The sequence below is a fragment of the Gorilla gorilla genome, chromosome 6, assembly GCF_029281585.2.
Source record: "Gorilla gorilla gorilla isolate KB3781 chromosome 6, NHGRI_mGorGor1-v2.1_pri, whole genome shotgun sequence".
NCBI lineage: Eukaryota > Metazoa > Chordata > Mammalia > Primates > Hominidae > Gorilla > Gorilla gorilla.
Window position 1 is genome coordinate 112,009,229 of NC_073230.2, and position 24,271 is coordinate 112,033,499.

The window sequence follows — 24,271 nt, forward strand, 5'->3', positions numbered from 1 at the left end:
TATACATATTTTTTCCCTTGACAGTACTTTATTAATTTTCATCCATATTTTACTTGACTAAAAATACAATGTATGAAAATTTGTTATCTTTAATAGCATTTTTATTCCATAAGCTACTATAACAATTTATTGATACATCTGGGATTCAGCCAGGTCTTATAATATTTAAATTTATAACCCCTGCCATGCTTAGCATTAAGTAAATCAGTATGCAAGTAGTATTTAAGGCAAAGCTTTAAGAATACTTTAAATTTCATTTGTAAATACATAGATGCAAGACTGTTTCCATAGGAAGTCACAAGTCCTCAAACAGAAATATGTGTGTTCTCAATGTTACCCTGATACAGAAATCAAACTTGGAAGAAATATTTTTACATTAGAAAAAGGACTCAGTATAAGGTGAAAACAAAATTCCCAGTGGGCTAGACATGAACAAAAGTATTCATTCCCCAAAAGGCACATTTCTTTATAACAGTTTTTTCAAATCTACCTCCCTATTTAATGAAAGCATATTCATTAAATATGAAACTATGCATACATTAAAAACCAGGATTTGTTTTTAATGTGCTTTAGCAGCAGTAGATTCTAAAACTGTGTCTTCTTGTCCTCTCTCATTAGTTTGAATAATCACACTCCCTAGAGATCAGAGCATTGAGTCTGAAATGTCAAAATGCTAGAGAAAAGAGGGAATAATTTTTAACTACCCAGAAAGAAGATGCACAAATACATCTTTTCCTATGTAGGTCACAGCATATGTTGGCTTTTATAATTTGGGATTTCTCCTAATTGATGACCCACCCTATTGGGCAGTGAGGCATAGCAAAGTGTTCCTCAGTTATCACAGGAAACTTCAATAAAATCTTACATATTGCTATGGGTATTCACAAAGAGGAAAATGAAGTTGACTTAGAGGATAAGACTGATTAAAAGACACTATAATGCATATTAGACTGAATTGAAGAAGAGAATGGATTTGTCTTATTTTTCAAAATTTGTTTTCACTTTGCACATAAACCCTTCAAAATGTAGATAACAAATGAAAAATAAAGTGGAACCCACTCAATAAGGTGAGATTCTGTAAGCAGAGATGAAGCTTGATGTTCTTAATGAATAGTGTCAGTGTAGAAAGAACGTGAGTGGTAATAAAAAATTACAGCTTACAAAAGGGCCTAGAAAAATGAGGCAGGCCAGACGAGTGGAAATAGAACACAACAGTTTAAAGTGCTTCGAGACCCTCAGTTAAACAGTACACGTGAATACAAAATAATGTTAAGGCCATTCATGGAGAAGAAATACTTAAGCAAGACATACCTGGCTTGCTTCACAGAGAAGAGGTAAGAGATGGATTTTCAATCGGCGTGCAGCAGCAGGGAATATGGCTACAACAACGCTGGCTAGTATTAGGGCAACACACCTCAAAGCTAACTCACCATAAACCTAACATCTTGATTCACATCTGCTTGGAGTGAAAAAGTTTATGATCAGTCTTTTCAGGAAGGTTTATTTTATGGGGGATTTTTTTGTGCTTTAGTACCCCAAAATCACATATGTTCGCATACATCATATACACACACATTGCATACACATTTCCCCTTGACTGATTCGCATCTTTGTAGATAAACACTAAATTTTGATAAAGATTATTTACACTTATTTAGGCTATTACTCCAATTTAAAAATCAGTGAAAGTTTTCAGTGTTTAGTCTCCTAACGTATAATGCTTAAATTTGCAACAGGAACAATACATTATCAAAAGCATTAACCTGTATTTAGCTTTCAAATATACCTGTCTATATTAGGCAGTGATATCTTAAGAAATCATTTTCTCCCTTATATTTTCTAAAGTGCTTTAAAAACTCATTTATTCTACACATTTTTCAGAGGTAGGTCGGAATTATCCTCTTGTTGCAAATGAGGAAACAGGCACAGTGAGCATTGGTGACTTGTTTCAGGTTACACAAAAAAATCCATGATGAAAGCAGGGTAAAAGTTCAGATTTAGTGGCTAACGTGGCACCACACATACACGTGCGCAAATAAATTATAGAGCACTGCCTGGGTAGCATTTGGTGTAGCAAACCTATTTTGATTATTTTGTATGAATAAAGTGCTGAGACTGGATTAGGAATACAGAATGGGCCTCCAGTGGTATGTAAATCCAACTCCCTCCCTTAGGAAGGGTCAGAATAATCAAGTGAATACAGAGTCCTTATTAGGACTAAATCTTATGTCAACTGACTCCCCCCCCCCAACAACCACTGGCATTCATACTGGCTTACCAAAAGAATCATGCTTAAGGTTCATTTAATATAAAAATGTAAGACATCTGAATCAGGTAAAAAAAATTATAAATCTGATTGATATATTTAGAGCTAAGAGACTCCAGGAAAAAAAAAATGTGTAGAGAAAATTAAAAACATTTAATTCAAAGAATATGGTCTATTAACATTTTGTCTGTAAAATATTTCATTGTAGCTATATTTGTGCTTAGAAGATCTTCTAGATTTAAAAACAGAAAATGGCATAAATCATATTCTCATAGCCACACTCCTTCCCTTCCTCTGCTCAGCTAAGGAGAGGGCTTTCCTTTGAGACAGGGTCTCATTTTGTCGCCCAGGCTGGAGTGCAGTGGTACGATCACAGCTCACTGCAGCCTCTATCTCCTGGGCTCAAGTGATCCTCCCACCTCAGCCTCCCAAGTACCTGTGACTACAGGTACACACCACCTCACCCGGCTTTTTCTTTTTTCTTTTTTTTTTCCGAGAGAGACGGGAGGTCACCATGTTGCCCAGGTTCATGTCAAACTCCTGGGTTCAAGTGATCCACCCACCTTGGCCTCCCAAAGTAAGAGGTCTTTTGGGAACTGTAGACGTGCAATAGAATATACTGTTCCCTCTCATCTGAAGGCTCTAGGAAAAAAAGAATATACTGTGCTTTTAAAAATTTAAGTGAATGGTAGTCATGGGTGCATTAATGCGAAAGAACTGTACACTTAAAAATGGTTAAAATGGTAAATGTTTAAAATGGCAAATATGTATTTATATATTTTACCACAATAGAGAAAATCAAGTCTTTAAAAATGATAGCCCCTATGTTTTTATGCTTACCTAAATAAACCATATTTAATATTTGGCATACAAGCTAATTTGATAGAGCAAGAATTGCTATATTTATAATAAGCAATGTTGGACTGAATTTCATCATTTATTATAATGTGCATATAAGAAAGATACTTGTATTTGTTGGCCTCTGAAAAACATCTAGGTAGGCAGAGAGCCTTGACTCACCTTGCCGAAGGTCCTGAAGAATGGAAAAAAGAAAAATGAATCTTCAATATCAGTTTTTCACCTCAGGAAATTCTAGTACCACAAAAATATAATGTTTTAGTAACAGCATTTCCATTGCAGTGCTTATATCATGATATGAAATTTAAAATCCACATTAGCCAATTCATTATTTAAATGACCCACCCCTGAACCCTCTCATAGTGTACATGAGCTGATCATACTAGGAAGCAAGTTATTACACAAAACATAAAACATAAACTTGCAGAAGTTGTTTCCAAATGTAAAATAATCACAATATTCATGAATTTCTAAGTCTTTTCATTTGTTTTTAAACTTAAATGATGCCTTTTTCATTAAAAGTGCCTGTGCTCACATTTATTAAAAGTTTTCATCATCATTATTTAGGTATCTTGATTCTCCATGCTTCAAGACAAAAAAATCTTCAGCGTTAAGTCCGTATCTCTCTAGAGCTTCATTCAGCTTCACTGGAGGCTCTAAGTAATGCTGGCCAAAGATAGAAAGAAGAAAAATAGAAAAAGATTAAACATATATTTGGGAGATTTTCCAAATAACAGTTCAAACTAAAATAACCAACAGATGCCTAGTTAGAATAAGGCCCTTTCTTTTAATTGAAGCATTAGCAAATGGGTCTTCTATCACATTTTCTAATACAGTTTTGAGTCATGAATTAAGTCAACAGGTATTTGGTTGGATAGAAATCATGCCAACACCATGTATGTGAAATTTGGTGCCATCTTACTTTGAACATCACTGGATTGCATGAAATCACGGTTTCACCATATGAAATTCCAATCTAGATGGAATCAGTGCCAAAGATGATGTTATTAGAGAATTACATGTTACTAACATTTTTGAAAAATATAGAAATCAAATTGTGGTGTGTGTGTGTGTGTGTGTGTGTGTGTAACCAAATGGTAGAGCAAATTGTTTTGCTGAAGAAGGGTTGTTATCCTCAAAAAGTCTAGTCACATACAGAAACCACAGTCTACAGAATGAAAGAGGATCCCAGAGAATATGAAGGTTGAGCTCTGTGTGGCAAAGAGGAGTCAAGATTTTGCCCTGAGGAATTGCTAAATGGGAGTCACCCTTTACTGAGATGTTTGAAAAGTAAGCTTGAGAGAAGATGAGAAAGTTTAATTTCAGACTTTAGTTCTAGGTACCTAATGGATATCCAAGTGGAGATGTGAAGGAGACAGTTGGATATATAAATGTGGATTATAGAAGAAAAACATCTGAGCTAGAGAGGAACAGCAGATAGGTGGTATTTGAAGCCATAAGACTGGATGCGATTCCCAAGGGAGAAACCAACTACAGAAGAGAAGAGGTCTGTGGACTGACTTCTACGGCACGCACTGTTCAGAGCAAGCGGAGAGGAGGGACTGGCAACAGAGAATAAGGGACAGCCAATGATGTGCAAGGAAAACCAGGCAAGTTTCCTGAGCCCTTAAATGCACAGGTTTGGTAACAGTTGTTGGCCACACACAGGTCTTCCTTTTCCCCCTTGCTCAGTTCCAGGTTTTATGGCTATGTTTAAAGATAAAGGATACCTTTCAACTGACTACTGAGTAAGTTTGGTTTTAACTGTATGTTGGTTATCCAGTATTCCTAGAGCTAACCCCTTAGTAATGGATAGTTGATAACAGGAATTTACTTTTAGTCTATTTTATATATAAAGAAAAAAGATCACTAATTATATTACAAATAAAATTTAACTTTATACCCTAAGAAAAGAAATTTCCCCTGAAATAATTTCCTAAATTATTTTAAGAGATTTCAAAATGATGAGCTTTTTTCCCATTGAAAAATAACTTCTTTTGTTAAATTCTCTTTCTCCCATGCTGTACAAGTCTGGGCTAACAATACACACTCACAGAATCACCCTACGTCAGTAACTTATTTGCTAAGCTATAACTTTAGTGTGGAAGGCGATGTGTGCATTTAGTGAGAATTCTGATATGTTAGAGTTGGCAGTAGACCCTCTGTCTTTAATCTGCCTAGATTTAGCAGTATCTTTCTGAGTTTCTTCACAGACCAATTCTTCGCTGTTTCAACCATCTGGAAGATAACCCTGGAGGTAGGTCTGAAAGGCTTCTGAGTGACTGAGAGCTCACAGTCCAAGCACTTTAGTCCAGAAGGGAGATAAAAATGCCCCATAACCATGGGACAAAACAACTACATATAAAGCAAAACAGCAGATCAGAGATCAATATGAGTAAATGGGAAAAGCAGAAGACTCCGAGCATTCTGGATCCATTAGGGTCTAGGCAGCTAGCCACACACAACTCGTAAATTCCTAAAGGGGTCAGTTTCATGATATACAACAATAGAATATATTCAAAGTAAAGACCCTGATCACTTGAAAGGCAATGTACATATTATGTAATGCTTGAAATTCGTTTCCATCAAAACTAGTAATTTAAGTTTTAGTGCTTAAATATATGTAGGAAATGCACTCATCATTCCCTAGATAAATTAGATGTTGCCATATATGCAATTTTAGAGTATTGCCAAGTTAAGGACATCCTTAATCTGCTTATATTACACGAGGCAGCTACTATAACAGCATATATGCAAAGAGTGTTAAAGTGTTTAGAAGTCTTGGGTAACTGGCTGGGTGCAGTGGCTCACGCCAGTTAAGGCTGAAGCGGGCGGATCACCTGAGGTCAGGAGTTTGAGACCAGCCTGGCCAACATGGCAAAACCCCGTCTCTACTAAAAATACAAAAATTAGCCAGGCATAGTGGCCGGCACCTGTAATCCCAGCTACTTGGGAGGCTGAGGCAGGAGAATTGCTTGAACCCAGGAGACGGAGGTTGCAGTGTGCCGAGATTGTGCCACTGCACTCCAGCCTGAGCAAAAGAATGAGACTCCGTCTCAAAAAAAAAAAAAAAAAAAAAGCTGAAGAGGAACAGCTCTGGTCTGCAGCTCTCAGTGAGATCTACACAGAAGGTGGGTGATTTCTGCTTTTCCAACTGAGGTACCTGGTCCATCTCATTAGGGCTGGTTAGACAGTGGGTGCAGCCCACGGAGGGTGAGCCAAAGCAGGGTGGGGCATTGCCTCATCCAGGAAGCACAAGGGGTTGGGGAATTCTCTCCCCTACCCAAGGGAAGCCATGAGAGACTGTACCGGGAGAAACAGTGCACTGCAGCCTAGATACTGCACTTTTCCAATGGTGTTCGTAACCGGCAGACCAGGAGATTACCTCCGGTGCCTGCCCCACCAGGGCCCTGGGTTTCAAGCACAAAACTGGGTGGCAATTTGGGCAGACACCAAACTAGCTGCGGGAGCTTTTTTTTTCCATACCCCAGTGGCACCTGTAATGCCAGCAAAACAAAACCGTTCACTCCCCTGGAAAGGGGGCTGAAGCCATGGAGCCAAGTGGTCTGGCTCAGCGGGGCCCACCCCCACAAAGCCCAGCAAGCTAAGATCCACAGGATTGAAATTTTCGCTGCCAGCACAGCAGTCTGACCCTGACCTGGGATGCTTGAGCTTGGTAGGGGGAGGGGCGTCTGCCACTGCTGAAGCTTGAGTAGGCAGTTTTCCCCTCAAAGTGTAAACAAAGCCACTGGGAAGTTCAAAGTGAGCAGAGCCCACTGCAGCTCAGCAAGGCCGCTGCAGCCAGACTGCCTCTCTAGACTTCTCCTCTCTGGGAAGGGCATCTCAAAAAAAAAAGGCAGCACCCCAGTCAGGGGCTTATAAATAAAACTCCCATCTCCCTGGGACAGAGCAACTGGGGGAAGGGGTGCTGTGGGCGCAGTTTCAGCAGACTTAAACGTCCCTGCCTGACAGCTCTGAAAAGAGCACTGGTTCTCCCAGCACAGCGTTCAAGCTCTGATAAGGGACAGACTGCCTCCTCAAGTGGGTCCCTGACCCCTGTGTATCCTGGCTGGGAGACACCTCCCAGTAGGGGCCGACAGACATCTCATACAGGAGACCTCTGGCTGGCATCTGACGGGTGCCCTTCTGGGACAAAGCTTGCAGAGGAAGAAACAGGAAGTAATCTTTGCTGTTCTGCAGCCTCCGATGTTGATACCCAGGCAAACAGGGTCTGGAGTGGACCTCCAGCAAACTCCAGCAGACCTGCAGCAGAGGGGCCTGTAAGAAGGAAAACTAACAGAAAGGAATAGTATCAGCATCAACAAAAAGGACGTCCACTCATAGAGCCCATCTGAAGGTCACCAACATCAAAGACCAAAGGTAGATAAATCCACAAAGATGGGGAGAAACCAGCACAAAAAGGCTGAAAACTCCAAAAACCATAACACCTCCTCTCCTCCAAAGGATCACAACTCCTCACCAGCAAGGGAAGAAAACTGGACACAGAATGAGTTTGATGAATTGACAGAAGCAGGCTTTAGAAGGTGGGTAATAACAAACCCCTCCAAGCTAAAGGAGCATATTCTAACCCAATGCAAGGAAGCTAAGAACCTTGAAAAAAGGTTAGACAAATTGCTAACTAGAAAAAACAGTTTAGAGAAGAACATAAATGACCTGATGGAGCTGAAAAACACAGTAAGAGAACTTCATTAAGCATACACAGTATCAATAGCCGAATCGATCAAGCAGAAGAAAGGATATCAGAGATTGAAGATCAACTCAATGAATTAAAGCGAGAAGACAAGATTAGAGAAAAAAGAGTGACAAGAAATGAACAAAGACTCCAAGAAATATGGGACTATGTGAAAAGACCAAATCTACACATGATTGGTGTACCTGAAAGTGATGGGGAGAATGAAACCAAGTTGGAAAACACTCTTCAGAATATTATCCAGGAGAACTTCCCCAACCTAGCAAGACAGGCCAACATTCAAATTCAGGAAATACAGAGAACACCACAAAGATACTCCTCAAGAAGAGCAACCTCAAGACACATAATCGTCAGATTCATCAAGGGTGAAATGAAGGAAAAAATGTAAAGGGCAACCAGAGAGAAACTTCAGGTTACCCATAAAGGGAAGCCCATCAGACTAGGTTACCCATAAAGGGAAGCCCATCAGACTAACACCAGATCTGTCAGCAGAAACCCTACAAGCCCAGAAGAGAGTAGGAGCCAATATTCAACATTCTTTTTTTTTTTTTTTTTTTGAGATGGAGTCTTGCTCTGTCACCCAGGTTGGAGTGCAGTGGTGCAATCTCGGCTCACTGCAACCTCCACCTCCCAGGTTCAGGAAGTTCTCCAGCCTCAGCCTCCTGAGTAGTTGGGATCACAGGCGTGTGCCACAACACCCAGTTAATTTTTGCATTTTTAGTAGAGATGGGGTTTCACCATGTTGGTCAGGCTGGTCTCGAACTACTGACCTCATGATCTGCCTGCCTCAGCCTCCCAAAGTGCTGGGATTACAGGCGTGAGCCACCATGCCCAGCTCAACATTCCTAAAAGAATTTTCAACCCAGAATTTCATATGCAGCCAAACTAAGCTTCAAAGCGAAGGTGAAATAAAATCCTTTACAGACAAGCAAATGCTGAGAGATTTTTGTCACCACCAGGCCTGCCTTACAAGAGCTCCTGAAGGAAGCACTAAACATGGAAAGGAACAACCAGTATAAGCCACTGCAAAAACATACCAAATTGCAAAGACCATCAACACTATGAATAAACTGCATTAACTAACAAGCAAAATAACCAGCTAACATCATAATGACAGGATCATATTCACACATAACAATATTAACCTTAAATGTAAATGGGTTAATGCCCCAATTAAAAGACACAGACTGGTAAACTGGATAAAGAGTCAAGACCCATCGGTGTGCTGTATTCAGAAGACCCATCTCATGTGCAAAGACACACATAGGCTCAAAATAAAGGGATGGAGGAATACTTACCAAGCAAATGGAAAGCAAAAAAAAAGCAGGGGTTGTAATCCTAGTCTGATAAAACAGATTTTAAACCAACAAGGATCAAAAAGAGACAAAGAAGGGCATTACATAATGGTAAAGGAATCAATGCAACAAGAGCTAACTATCCTAAATATATATGCACCCAATACAGGAGCAACCAGATTCATAAAGCAAGTTCTTAGAGACCTACAAAGAGACTTAGACTCCCACACAATAATAGTGGAAGACTTTAACACCGCATTGTCAATATTAGATCAACGAGACAGAAAATTAACAAGGATATCAAGGAACTGAACTCAGCTCTGGACCAAGCAGACCTAACAGACATCTACAGAACTCTCCACCCCCAAATCAACAGAATATACATTCTTCTCAGAAACACATCGCACTTATTCTAAAACTGACCACATAATTGGAAGTAAAACACTCCTCAACAAATGCAAAAGAAAGGAAATCATAACAGTCTCTCAGACCACATGCAATCAAATTAGAACTCAGGATTAAGAAACTCACTCAAAACCACACAACTGCATGGAAACTGAAAAACCTGCTTCTGAACAACCTGCTCCTGAATGACTATGAGTAAATAACAAAATTAAGGCAGAAATAAAGATGTTCTTTGAAACCAATGAGGACAAAGACACAATGTACCAGAATCTCTGGGACACATTTAAAGCAGTGTGTAGAAGAAATTTATAGCATTAAATGCCCACAACAGAAAGCAGGAAAGATCTAAAATCAACACCCTAACATCACAACTAAACTAGAGAAGCAAGAGCAAACAAACTCAAAAGCGAGCAGAAGACAAGAAATAACTAAGATCAGAGCAGAACTGAAGGAGACAGAGACACGAAAAATCCTTCAAAAATCAATGAATCCAGGAGCTGGATTCATTAGCCAGACTAATAAAGAACAAAAGAGAGAAGAATCAAATCAACGCAATAAAAAATGATAAAGGAGATATCACCACTGATCCCACAGAAATACAAACTACCATCAAAGAATACTATCAACACCTCTACGCAAATAAAGTGGAAAATCTAGAAGAAATGGATAAATTCCTGGACACATACACCATCCTAAGACTAAACCAGGAAGAAGTCAAATTCCTGAATAGGCCAATAACAAGTTGTGAAATTGAGGTCGCAATTAATAGCCTACCAACCAAAAAAAGTCCAGGACCAGACGGATTCACAGCCAAATTCTACCAGAGGTACAAAGAGGAGCTGGTACCATTCCTTCTAAAACTATTCCAAACAATGGAAAAAGAGGGAATCCTCCCTAACTCATTTTATGAGGCCACCATCATCCTGATACCACATCCTGATACCAAAACCTGGCAGAGATTCCAAAACCTGGCAGAGACACAACAAAAAAGAGAAAATTTCAGGCCAATATCCCTGATGAACATCGATGCGAAAATCCTCAATAATGGCAAACCGAACCCAGCAGCACATCAAAAAGCTTATTCACCATGATCAAGTCAGCTTCATACCTGGGATGCAAGGCTGGTTCAACATACGCAACTCAATAAATGTAATCCATCACATAAAACCAATGACAAAAACCGCATGATTGTCTCAATAGAAGCAGAAAAGGCCTTCGACAAAATTCAACAACCCTTCAAGTTATTCAATAAACTAGGTATTAATGGAACATATCTCAAAATAATAAGAGCTATTTATGACAAACCCACAGCCAATATCCTACTAAATGGGCAAAAACTGGAAGCACTCCCTTTGAAAACCAGCACAAGACAAGGATGCCCTCTCTCACCACTCCTATTCAACATAGTATTCGAAGTTCTGGCCAGGGCAATCAGGCAAGAGAAAGAAATAAAGGGTATTCAATTAGGAAAAGAGGAAGTCAAATTGTCTCTGTTTGCAGATGACATGATTGTATATTTAGAAAAACCCATCATCTCAACCCAAAATCTCCTTAAGCTGATAAGCAACTTCAGCAAAGTCTCAGGATACAAAAATCAATGTATCACAAGCATTCCTATACAGAATTAAAAATCACAAGCAAACTCAAAAGCGAGCAGAAGACCAATAACAGGCAGAGTCAAATCATGAGTGAACTCCCATTCTCAATTGCTACAAAGAGAATAAAATACCTAGGAATACAACTTACAAGGGATGTGAAGGACCTCTTCAGGAAAAACTACAAACCACTGCTCAAGGAAATAAGAGAGGACACAAACAAATGGAAAAACATTCCATGCTCATGGATAGGAAGAATCAATATTGTGAAAATGCTCATACTGCCCAAAGTAATTTATAGAGTCAATGCTACCCCCATCAAGCTACCATTGACTTTCTTCACAGAACTGGAAAAAACTACTTTAAATTTCATATGGAACAAAAAAAGAGCCCACATAGCCAAGACAATCCTAAGCAAAAAGAACAAAGCTGGAGGCATCATGCTACCTGACTTCAAGCTATACTACAAGGTTACAGTAATCAAAACAGCATGGTACTGGTACCAAAACAGATATATAGACCAATGGAACAGAACAGAGGCCTCAGAAGTAACACCACACATCTACAACCATCTGATCTTTGACAAACCTGACAAATACAAGCAATGGGGAAAGGATTCCCTATTTAATAAATGGTGTTCAGAAAACTGGCTAGCCATAAGCAGAAAGCTGCAACTGGATCCCTTCCTTACACCTTATACAAAAATTAACTCAAGATGGATTAAAGACTTAAACATAAGACCTAAAACCATAAAAACCCTAGAAGAAAACCCAGGCAATACCATTCAGGACATGGGCATGGGCAAAGACTTCATGACTAAAATACCAAAAGCAATGGCAACAAAAGCCAAGTAGAAAATGGGATCTAATTAAACTAAAGAGCTTCTGCACAGCAAAAAAAACTATCAGCAGAATGAACAGGCAGCCTACAGAATGGGAGAAAATTTTTGCAATCTATCCATCTGACAAAGGGCTAATAACAAAAATCTACAAAGAACTTAAACTAATTTACAAGAAAAAAACAACCCCATCAAAAAGTGGGCAAAGGATATGAACAGACACTTCTCAAAAGAAGACATTTATGCAGCCAACAAGCATATGAAAAAAAAAAACTCATCATCACTGGTCATTAGAGAAATGCAAATCAAAACCATATTGAGATACCATCTTATGCCAGTTAGAATGGTGACCATTAAAAAGTCAGGAAACAGATGCTGGAGTGAATGTGGAGAAACAGGAATGCTTTTACACTGTTGGTGGGAGTGTAAATTAGTTCAACCACTGTGGAAGACACTGTGGCGATTCCTCAAGGATCTGGAACCAGAAATACCATTTGACGCAGCAATCCCATCACTGGGTATATACCCAGAGGATTATAAATCATTCTACTATAAAGACTCATGCACACGTGTGTTTATTAAGGCACTGTTCACAATAGCTAAGACTTGGAACCAACCCAAATGCCCATCAATGATAGACTGGATAAAGCAAATGTGGCACATATACACCATGGAATACTATGCAGCCATAGAAAAGGATGAGTTCATGTCCTTTGCAGGGACATGGATGAAGCTGGAAACCATCATTCTCAGCAAACTAACACAAGAACAGAAAACCAAACACCGCATGTTCTCACTCATAAGTGGGAGTTGAACAATGAGAACACATGGACACAGAGAGGGGAACATCACACATTGGGGCCTGTCAGGGGGTGGGGCGCTATGGGAGGGATAGCATTAGGAGAAATACCTAATGTAGATGAAGGGTTGATGGGTGCAGCAAACCACCATGGCATGTGTATACCTATGTAACAAACCTGTACGTTCTGCACATGTATCCCAGAACTTAAAGTATAATAAAAAAAAAAGAAGAAATGGGTAACATATCCTCTCTGAAGATTATATCTGCTTTATAATTCAACTAACTCATAGTTATGAGGTTTATTCAACATCAAAACATGAACAAATTCCAAAATGCTGAAAGTTAAATGAGTTTTTATTAACATTCTCATTAAGAAATAAAGATGGAGGTTAGGTTTATAACAGGAATAATTCTTGAAGGCTGAATAACACAATAATTCTCGAAGACAGGTTTTTTTAAGCCTCTCTCATCTTCCCCATCTCAGTAAAGAGCACAACTGTCTAACCAGCTATTGAAGCTAAAAATCTAGGAGTCAACCTTGATTCCTTTCTTTGCATAGGTTTAATAAAATACCATTACTTCATCTAAGTCACATATATATGGAATATACATATGGAATATGTGCATAGACACACACATATATAGATGGAATAAGAAATTGTCACTAAATATAGTGGTATGGCACTGAAAACCAGTCTTAAACTTCTCCCTTCTCCAAATACGCACCCACACACCCACATTTACATTCTCATTTATCCTCCCCACAACCCTATGGTTAGTCATTATTCTATTCCTTCTCCCAACAGTGGCCAAGAATTGCTGCATTGTGGCTCAGGGTTGCTGCCTCATGGCACGGGAATTTTGATTAGGGAGTGGGGGAATGGGCAGGCAGTGTATTAGGTAATTTTGGAACACACTGCGTCTTTGGGAGAGCGCAGGCCATAAGTGAGACAGAGGAGTAACTAAAACCGCAAGAAAACACTGAGTTCCTGCAGAGAGGCTCTGGGATGTGGAAGATGCCACAGAAAGTAAAGAAGCCAAGTCCTAACCACACTTTTTTTTTTTTTAAAGACAGAGTCTCACTTTTTTTTTTAAGACAGTCTCACTTTTTTTTTTTTTTTTTTTCAAGACAGAGTTTCGCTCCTTCACCCAGGCTGGAAGTGCTGTAATCTCGGCTCACTGCAACCTCTGTCTCCCAGGTTCAAGTTATTCTCCTGCCTCAGGCTCCCGAGTAGCTGGAATTATAGGCGCCTGCCACCACGCCCGGCTAATTTTATTAGAGATGGGTTTTCATCATGTTGGCCAGGCTGGTCTCGAACTCCTGACCTCAGGTGATCCACCCACCTCAGACTCCCAAAGTGCTGGGATTACAGGTGTGAGCCACAGGTGCCCAGCCAAATCTCACTCTTTTGCCCAGGCTGGAGTATAGTGGCACAATCTCGACTTACTGCAACCTCTACTTCCTGGTTTCAGGCGATTCTCCTGCCTCAGCCTCCCGAGTAGCTGGGATTACAGGCACGCACCACCACGCCTGGCTATTTTGTATTTTCAGTAGAGACGGGGTTTCACCATGTTGGCCAGGCTGGTCTCGAACTCCTGACCTCAAGTGATCCACCTGCCTCAGCCTCCCAAAGTGCTGGGATTACAGGTGTGAGCCACCGCACTGGGCCTAACCATACATTTCTAAGTTTTGTTTAGAGAAGACCTTGGATCCAGGAAAGGAGAGAAAGCTTTATACTATCCTCTGCTTGATCCCACAACCCAGGCTAGTGGCAGAGTTCTAGGGTCCATCTGCCTTAAGGAAAAATTATCTCTTCTGTTTTAATCTAGGAATAAAATCACATTTATCCCTATGCCTGGCACACAGCAGACACTGAGTCAATGTTTACTGAATATATTTCTAGAAAGTTCCACACTAGCCTTACTTCTCCCTATTGCCCTCCACTCTCCTGCTGAACTGATTCAAGTATTCCCCACACTAGCTGCCTCCGAGCCTATGCTCTGCCCTTTCCTCCTCTGAAAATGCCTTCCTCCCTGCCCTCTCAGAGCCAAGTTCAAATGTCACTTATTCCATCACGCCCTCTCTGATCCCTGCCATCAACAAACATCCTGATTCTGAGACCATCTCATCTGTTCCACATTACAGCACTTTCCCCTTCTAACATCTGTATCACATACATGACTTCTGTCTTCTGCTAGCATGAGAGCCTGCTTGAGGGGTGAGACATGATGGCTTGCTTTTCTAGTCTCCAGGCCACATACAGATTTTTGGTTATACAAATACAAGCTTTACTAACTTCAGAAACAAGCCAAAAGAAAACACAATGAGGTTGTGTTGTTTTTTTTTTTCTGACTGTATATGTGTGTATTGTTCTACTAATTAGTATGATTTACCACCCTAATTCATGCAGTGACTGTGATGACTGTGCAGTATCTGATTCCAGAGTCTTGGGTCTGAAAACTAAGGAACAGTGATGCCTGAATCCTATCATTGGTCAAACACACAAAGTTATTTTTATCGCAATCAAACTTACCTCATTTGCTAAGGCAAAAGTTCCCCAGTGAATTGCCATAGATTTCTTTGTTTGGACATCAATGTGAATCCTTACAGCTTCTTCTGGGTCTACATGCTGGTATTTCATAAACCACCTGATGAAACATGGCAATTTCTTAATTCTGACCTTTGAGATATACACTAAATTCTAAAATCTGTTTCACTTAACCAAACTTTAAGATTCTGCACAGGACTATGGATGTTGAGAATTAAGAACCACTGGGATAAAACATGCAGTTTTGGGGAGGATGAGCTAGAAACCAAGTCTGAAGGCCAGGTCAAGGCTAGATTGTAAAAACAAAACAAATTCTGCACAGGAATCAGTCACAGGAGGCAAAACCATCTCCCTTTAGTACACTTACTGCTGAAAAATAAGCAAAAGTCTTTTTTGTACAAATTGCTATAAAAGAAGTCTCAAGCAAACTCCCCTCTGAATAGTGAGATTTTTGTTTCATGTATATTTTGATTTTACTGGATCTATCTGAAGATACAACTTACTGATGATGCAGGGGAGGCGAGCCCAAAATTGAGGCTTAGCCCAGGAGGGTTTTTGGCCTCACAAACGAAATAATTATAATTCAACGGCAAGCCAGTGGTGCTGGCCAGCAATTTTTATTAAACGATACTGCTCCTTGAGAAGCAGTGCTAAGTTATAGGCAGTAAGTGCACTCAGAGTTGGCAACATATGAGGGGTTGGTAATTGTATTTACACTCACTTATACCCACTTTTAATTATATGTAAATTAGGGAATGGGTTAATGCAAATTAAAGGGCAGATTATTTAGAACTTTCTAGGAATGGGGTGGTAACTTCTTGGTCATTGCCATGGAAAGGGGCAGTAACTTCTAGGTTGTTGCCATGGCCATTTGTAAACTGTCATGGTGATGGTGGGAGAGTCTTAGGCTAATGAGCAATGAGGGCAGCTAGGGATCACTTTTGTCACCATCTGCTGGTTTTTGCCAGTTTTTTCTTTTTTTCTTTTTTTTTTTTTTTCTGAGATTGAGTCTCGCTCTGTCGCCCAGGCTAGAGTGCAGTGTCGCGATCCCAGCTCACTGCAACCTCCACCTCCTGGGTTCAAGTGATTCTTCTGCTTCAACCTCCCGAGTAGCTGGGACTATAGGCACGTACCGCCTCTCCCAGCTAATTTTTTGTATTTTTAGTAGAACCAGGGTTTCACCGTGTTAGCCAGGATGGTACTGATCTCCTGACCTTGTGATCTGCCTGCCTCCACATCCCAAAGTGCTGGGATCACAGGCGTGAGCCACCGCGCCCAGCTGCCAGTTTTTTCACTTTATCAACTGAGACTGGGAAATAAGTCCTGCCTCACTGTTACTTTTAAAAGTAGATATTTTACAGTCCTGGATATGAATCAAAGAAACTGAATAATTGGTAAAGAAATAAAAACCAAAGTTCCAATTACAAAAGAATTTGTATGTCCTGCTGATACAAATTTGTAAAAACCTGCTAAAGCAAAAATAAACAAAAACTAGTACATAAAATTTAAAGACCAGGAGCCAAATATCCAATTACTATTCAAGAAATTTTATTTAATCATAAAACTGAACAATGAGGTGTTCGGTTTGGCAAGAAGATCAGACTAATGGGTAAATGATTAAGGAAATAATGAAAGGGTGCCTAATGCCTTGGGAAGAGCGAGGGCTCAGGAGGCGGAAGGCTTGGGTGTGAATCCCAGCTCTTGCAGTTCTTAGAATGCCTTTGGAAAGTCTGTTCAAATTCTCTGAGCTGCTATTTCTTTGTCTGTGAAATATAAATTTTACCCCATTATGTGAGGGTATTGTGAGGATTAAACAAGACAAGGCTTAGGAAAGCATAGAGAACATCATCTACTTTCATAGAATTCTCCCAAAACAGTAAACAAAACCAACACTTTCAGAAGAAAGACGTATTATTCCTGACATAAAGGAGAAAGTGTACTGTCTACAAGCAAATCCTTCGCCTTCCAAGCCATCAGTTTCAAGGAGGAAAAACAACACTGTATTCACATTATTTACATCCTAGTCTGCCAGTGACAACTAACACTACAGTGAAGACCAACAGACATGGATTCAGCACAGGAGCTTCCACACTTTACAGAAGACATCATGGAGAAGTTTATCCATCTGCAACAGATATTTACTGTTAGGAGTTGCTGGGTCCTACAGAAGGCTGAAAACAAAGCCACTGTGTTCTCCTCAACAGCAAATGAGAGCAGCACTGTTGTGCCATATCTCCTGACTCTTGGGATTCAGGGAAAGATGAAAATGGTTTTTGGTGTTTCTCTCTTGATTTTTTTTAAATCCTAGTGCAAATCAAAGGGATAGATATATTCCTTTCCACCTGAAATAGATTTAAATTTTTTACTGTGATATAACAATTAAAATAAAAACTTAAAATCTTAACTGACTTGGATAGAATACCTGGTGACAGGAGATTCCCTAAAGTAAGAATGAAACATTCCAAGCATATTATTGAAAGTTGTTTTCGGTGTAAACATCTTAAATTTATAGAGCACTCTCAAGCATTATTCAATATCTTATTTCTAAAGCCGTTAATAGTAACCAAAGAAACAGACTACACATTAGAGGCTACCACAATTTAACTCTCTTAGGGCAAATAATAGCCTCCTTGTCTTTTTCCCATCTTAATTGTTTCCTGTTTGCCTGCAATGCAAGCAGGAAAGGGGGATTATGTGAGTAAATTTGGTTGTACATATTTTATCATCACAAATATATGTGACAAATTTATATATTACTACATATGAAAACTTATTTTCATAACAAATAAAAGATGTTCTAATCTATTAAGAACATACATCAGGCCAGGCATGGTGGCTCACGCCTATAATCCTACCACGTTGGGAGGCCGAGACAGGCAGATCACTTGAGGTCAGGAGTTCAAAACCAGTCTAGCCAACATGGTGAAACCCGGTCTCTACTAAAAACACACATAAAAAAACTAGCCAGGCATGGTGGCAGGCGCCTGTAGTCCCAGCTACTTGGGAGGTTGAGGCAGGAGAATCACTTGAACTCAGAGACGGAGGTTGCAGTGAGCCGAGATCGTGCCACTGCACTCCAACCTGGGCAACAGAGTGAGACTCCATCTCAAACAACCAACCAAAAAAGGAACATACATCGAGTAAAGACCAATTTTATGTTACAAATACATAATTGATTTGTAACAGTTCTAAAAATATATAAGTTGACAGGTTTTGAGAGGTTTCATTAGAATTATAGCTATTTAATTAGAAAAGTAAAATTCAAGCGCCAATACTGATTTGTAATCATTTTAATAATTATCAAGAACCCAAAAAGGGTAAAAATATCTAGCCTCTCCAAATAAGGAAACTAGCAAAAAACAAAAAGGGATAAATAAGCATTAGTAAATAAAAATAGGGACAAAATCGTTTTAGTGAATGTAAAAATTTAGCAAATAACAAAATCAGATGAAAACAAAAGTTTAGATTCATTCAATTCATCTATGTATTAGAGAAATACTTGTTCTTCCGCTTATGGAATTACCTAAACAAAATGTTGTTGTATGTATCTGTCCATGCACTATAGAATACAATATTTTTAAAATTATCCATTGCTTTGTTACTATTAGTGTTTTGTTTTCTCTTTATTTGCACATATAAACCAGAGTTGACTGAAATCTAACTTAATTCTTTGAAATCACTTCTCTTTTCCCTAAACAGAGAATATTAAGGAAAACAAAGACAGTGGATGAGTCTCCTAGGTGTCCAATGAGAGTGTGACCTTTCGCTGCTCTGAAATAGGTCAATAGTATGTCAAGGTTGGAGGATGAGTGGTGAGTAGTACAACACCACCATGACCAGATTAACTTCAGTGCTGACTGAAATAAAACCCTCACCAGGGACTAATGCTATAGGCCAATTCCTTGCTTTTTCTCTTTGCTAAACGTAGGAGAGCTGTAGGACAGGGGATTGGGGCACTCAAGTTATGGAGCAAAAGGTGGTTATATAAAGAAAGTATTCTCCATGTGAAAGAATAAGAGCAGGTTTTATTACTGGCTGACCAGTTTAGTTGAATGGTATGTGAACTTCTGGCTAGGTATAGTAATTCCTTAAACCTTGATCCCTTTCTTATGGTAACATCATCCCTGATTTTGAGTAATTTTTTTAACTCATACGACTATAATTAAAATATTTTAATTCTCACCACAAAAACATAAGTATGTGAGATAATGCACATGTAAAATAGTTTGATTTAGTTATTCCACAATGCATACATATATCAAAACATCATGTTGCACACCATATACACAATTTTTACTTGTCAATTTAAAAAATATTTAATTTAAAATATTTAAAAATAAAATCTAATTGAATCTGACCTACCAACCCCCAATCATGTATAACAAAGTCCACCATTAAAATCATAAATTACAGTGTCACAAAAATCATAATTGTTTTACTTTTAAATTCAGTTAATTTATCACATAGCAGGAATGTTTTCTTTTGAAGTCTACATACCTTGGTTCATAAGCTCCGATGGGAATAGCTGCAAGGTCAAAAGGTCCAAATCTTTTTCCTATCTCTTCAAAAGCAGGGCAATAACCAGTATCTCCTGCGAAAAAAAATCGATTCCAAGGCCCCAAGACAGACCAGCTGCCCCATAGCACCTTGTTGTCATCCATTAGAGTCCTTTTACACCAGTGCTGGGAAGGTGTAAAGACAAAGGTGACCTTATCATGTCCGGGGACACAATTCTCCTCCCACCAGTCCAACTCAATCACATTCTCACAGCCACATTTTTGCATCCAGTCAAGGAGACCCAAAGGCACAAACCATCTCAACTCATTACCAAATCGCTCATTCAAAGCAATGACAGAATTGTAGTCCAGATGGTCATAGTGGTTGTGACTGATAAGGACCGCATCTATTGGAGGGAGTTCACTTATTGTGCACGGGGAACGACGAAATCGCTTTGGACCCATGTACTGCGATGGTGAAGCACGAGAGCTAAAGATGGGATCCGTGAGAAATATGAGCTCATCCATTTCCACCATTACCGTGGCATGTCCCAGCCATGTGACTCTTAAGCCAGCTTCCCTCACTCCAGCTTCTTCAGGGTTAGTGATAAAATATGGCTTAAGCACTGGGAGTTCTTTGTCTAGTTCCTTTGTGTATAAAGAAAGCAAGACAAAAGAGTAGTTAGAAAAAAAAGTATTATATCATCGTAGTCCACATTTTGACCTAAATAATGGCAAGAAGAGCTGTTTTTAGAGAACTAAAGTCATTCAATAAACTTGCTACACTTTTGCGTTTTTCTTGAAAATGCATACTTCTTTCTGAATCTGACTTAATAATCATGATAATATGGTAATCTTCTTCCTCCCAAATGCAAAAGAGAAAATTAAATTTAAAACTTTGAGTGCTGCTAAATGTATTAATTTTTTAAAGGCTCTCTTCAGTACTGCCAGAAGTAGACTGGCCTACATGCAGTCATTTTTCTATTGCCATTCTACTCAGCTGATGTATTTGCTGCTAAAAACTGCCTTAAAAGCAGGTCAGTCCCTGGAAATAGTAAAGAAAGCTTATGACCATTTATCTGTAGCTCTTGGCTCTCAGACATGAATCATGAATCTGATATTTTTCTTTTTCTTTTTTTTTTTTGTCTGAGACAGGCTCTCGCTCTGTTACCCAGGCTGGGGTGCAGTGGCATAATCACAGCTCTCTATAGCCACAACCCCCCAGGATCAAGTGATCATCCCACCTCAACCTCTCAGCTGGGATCACAGGCACACAGCACCACCATATCCAGCTAATTTTTTATTTTTTGTAGAGACAGGGTCTCATTATGTTGCCCAGATTGGTCTTGAACTCCTGGGCTCAAGCAATCATCCTGTCTTGCCCTCCCAAAGTGCTGGTATTATAGGCATGAGCCACTGTGCCTGGCCTGAATCTCACTTTCTGAGTACCTATAATTCAAAATGGAGCGCTGTGATGATTCCTGGACAAATCACAGTCATAAATTGTTTTCCTCATTCCTTACCTTTCTGATTTTCTACCATTAATCAAACCAACGTGAATATGATCCCTTCCTGTGAGAAGCTGATCACTGAGATAAGGGGGGCCGTAAATGGATATAAAACAATAACTATAACAAAGCGTGAAGAGTATTATTCCTTGGTTATTCTACATTTTATACTTGGATTAAGCTAGGCCAACAAAAAGTGGTAAGGTTGCAGCATCACAGTCCTGGCTTTTATAAAGCTCTTTTACTGCATTGTGCTCTGGTACCATGCTATATAGCTGCATGGAGGTCTCTCATAGGAAGCCACCTCATGAAACTCGCCATGTATGTGTTCAGGCTGCAGACTTGGTACCACCTCCACCTTCCTACTTACCCCAGAAACATTTCTCTCCCATCTTGTTTCAGGAAAAATTCTTCTCCAGAGCACCTGGCTTTGTCATTTCTGTCACTGGGAAAACTCTAAAGATTTCATGCTACTTCTCTCTTTAACTAGGAAGTTCAGAGGAAAAGCTGAGGCCACCTGCAGCAATGTGCAGCACATGATGGAACATATTTCTATATTAACTTTATTCTTGGCTTTATTTTATTTTTCTAGTCTAATAGTCCATTTTGCTCCTAGACTGGCTAGGTATAGTAATTCTACACCTCATCCAATTCTTTTTTTACTGCTTTATGTATGTTTGTAAGTTGCCACTAAATCAACTTTGAAAGGGTGTGGTACTGGATAAGTAGTTAAAATACAGGTCATGTTATAGCCTGATAAGAAGGAATGAAGAGCCCAGATGCCAAAGGCATCACAGACACAGTGACTTGTGTGAGTTCCTGAAGAATGATGAGAAACTCATGATGCAGAGAAAAGGAAGAAGGGCATTTCAAGTAGAGAAACCACCCAAGCAAAGGTACAGAGCCAAACAGGAATGTGGTGTTTGAGGGCAGAGGACAAACTAAATCTATAAAGATGGGAACACAGTAAGAGCCTTGAGTGTCATGCTTCACTCTAAGACAATGAGGAAGCATCTTTTTTTTTTTTTTTGTAGAGACAGGGTGGGTTTTACCATGTTGCCCAAGCTGGCGTCGAACTCCTGGGCTGAAGCGATCTGCTTCCCAAAGTGCTAGGATTACAGGTGTGAGCCACCATGCCAGGCCGAGGAGGTATCTTTTTGCCCTCACACGTGTACACACACACGTACACATGCGTGCATGTGCACACGCGTATGTGCACACACACATACACACAGACATGACCCAATTATGTTTAGATAAAACAATTCTAGAGTCCAAATGATGGCATGGAGAGTGTCACAACAGTTGCCAAGATATGAAGAGATGAGGACCTGAGCAAAGGATACACCGGTAGACACAGACAAAAGAGGGCAGATGGGGAGATGCTGGTGAAGGGAAACTGAGAGGTCAATGAGAGAGTGAGTCTGAATGGGAAGAAGGCCTGGACAGGAAGAGAAGGAGCAGCACAGGTGGAGGACAAAAAGGTTTCTCTTAGCCACTTAAACCTTTAGTTTCCTCATCTGGAAAACAGGTGTAATAATTGTACCTATGCTTCATTCCTGTGAGGATAGAATTACGAGTGGCTGGGACATAATAAGCACTCTACAAGTAGTCCAAAAGAAAAAGCAAGCAAGTTCCAACCCTGACAACCAACCAGGCACCAATGTTACCAATCTTTTGCATTTCTGTGGAGCTACTACCCTAGTTAAGATGCTAAGAAATATTCAGACATTCAAAGCTCTCCAGATTGCTCAACTATCTGCCTGTCAACTCAATCCATGCACAAGAGCCACCTCAAAAACAGCCAACTTAAGGTATAACTTAAGTCTCCTGTGCTGCAAAATCTCCACTGGCTCTCTACTGCCTGACAAAGTCTGTCTCACCTCCTCAGCCCAGCAGTGAGCTGCCCAGGGACTGCCCCAATTCTCTCGGGCTGTTTCATGCTCCTCTTCCACATGTGCTGTGCCCCACCTACATGGAGACTGCTTCCCACTCCTAGACTGAGCTCAAGAACCCTGCACGGTACTCATCCCATTTCTCAGGTTAAATTATCTTCCCCCTTATCCCTTCGGGCTATCTCTTGAGTCCCACAGCTAGAAGCACTTACTCCTGCCTCTCAACTTCCATATCTCCCTATTCACACATCTCCTCTGGATATTCTGGTTATGTGTACACAGAATTTGTCCCATGTCTTATGAAAGGTGGAATCATTCACTGCTCAGTTTGATTAACGAAACACAGCATGTGCTCAACAAAATTTGTTGAATGGATGAGTAAATGAATGAATGTCAACTTTCAATCAGTTCTTAAATTTGGTAGTTAGGGTTAGTGAACAATGACATATGCCAAGAGGTATACTTATCCAGAATTAATGAGGAAAGGGAGAGGGAATGAATATAAACTGAGTACCTACTAAGTACTCGTACTTGGCATCATATTGGGCACATAATGATGATGAACTACCTAATGTATCAAGTACTTTAGCATAACACAAAACAAAATACTATTAACAACAGCTACCATTTATGAAGTGCTTATTATGTGCTAGACACTGTACTAACTGCTACTGGCTACGACCACAACACTGGAAGTAGGTCCTATAAACCAGCTCCATTCTACAGGTAAGAATACAATGAATTAGGGAAGTTACAGCACTTAGGCAAGGTCACCCAGCCAGACCCACTGTAGTAAACCATACTTCCTCTCATTAAATCTCATTTAATAACATGTTTTCGTAAAAAGTAACAGCCTGGGGTCCAGGTTGGGAGAATAAGGGGGTATGAATTTCAAAAGGACACAAGGAAACTTTTGGGGATAATATATATGTTCATTATCTTGATTGTGGTGATCTTTTCATGGGTATATACATATGTCAAAACTCATTAAATTATGCATTTTAAATATGTGAAGCCTATATCATGTTAATAAAACTATTTTTAAAAGTTTAA

The 24,271-nt window shown here is 39.7% G+C and overlaps 1 protein-coding gene across 3 annotated transcripts in view; it reads right to left on the reverse strand.

Annotated features, from left to right (window-relative positions):
• Positions 1–8: 8 nt before the first annotated feature.
• Positions 9–24,271, reverse strand: part of NAPEPLD (N-acyl phosphatidylethanolamine phospholipase D) — a 49,964-nt gene continuing 25,701 nt past the window's right edge. Inside the window, exons 3-6 of one of the 3 annotated variants that reach the window (XM_055392530.2) lie at positions 19,817–20,463; positions 15,305–15,419; positions 3,660–3,790; positions 9–3,358 (exon numbers count right to left, since the gene is read on the reverse strand). In XM_055392530.2, coding sequence (XP_055248505.1) covers positions 3,665–3,790; positions 15,305–15,419; positions 19,817–20,463 — 888 coding nt within the window. In that variant the 3' untranslated portion in view covers positions 9–3,358; positions 3,660–3,664. The other 2 variants (XM_019030763.4, XM_055392531.2) reach the window with 2 other exon arrangements.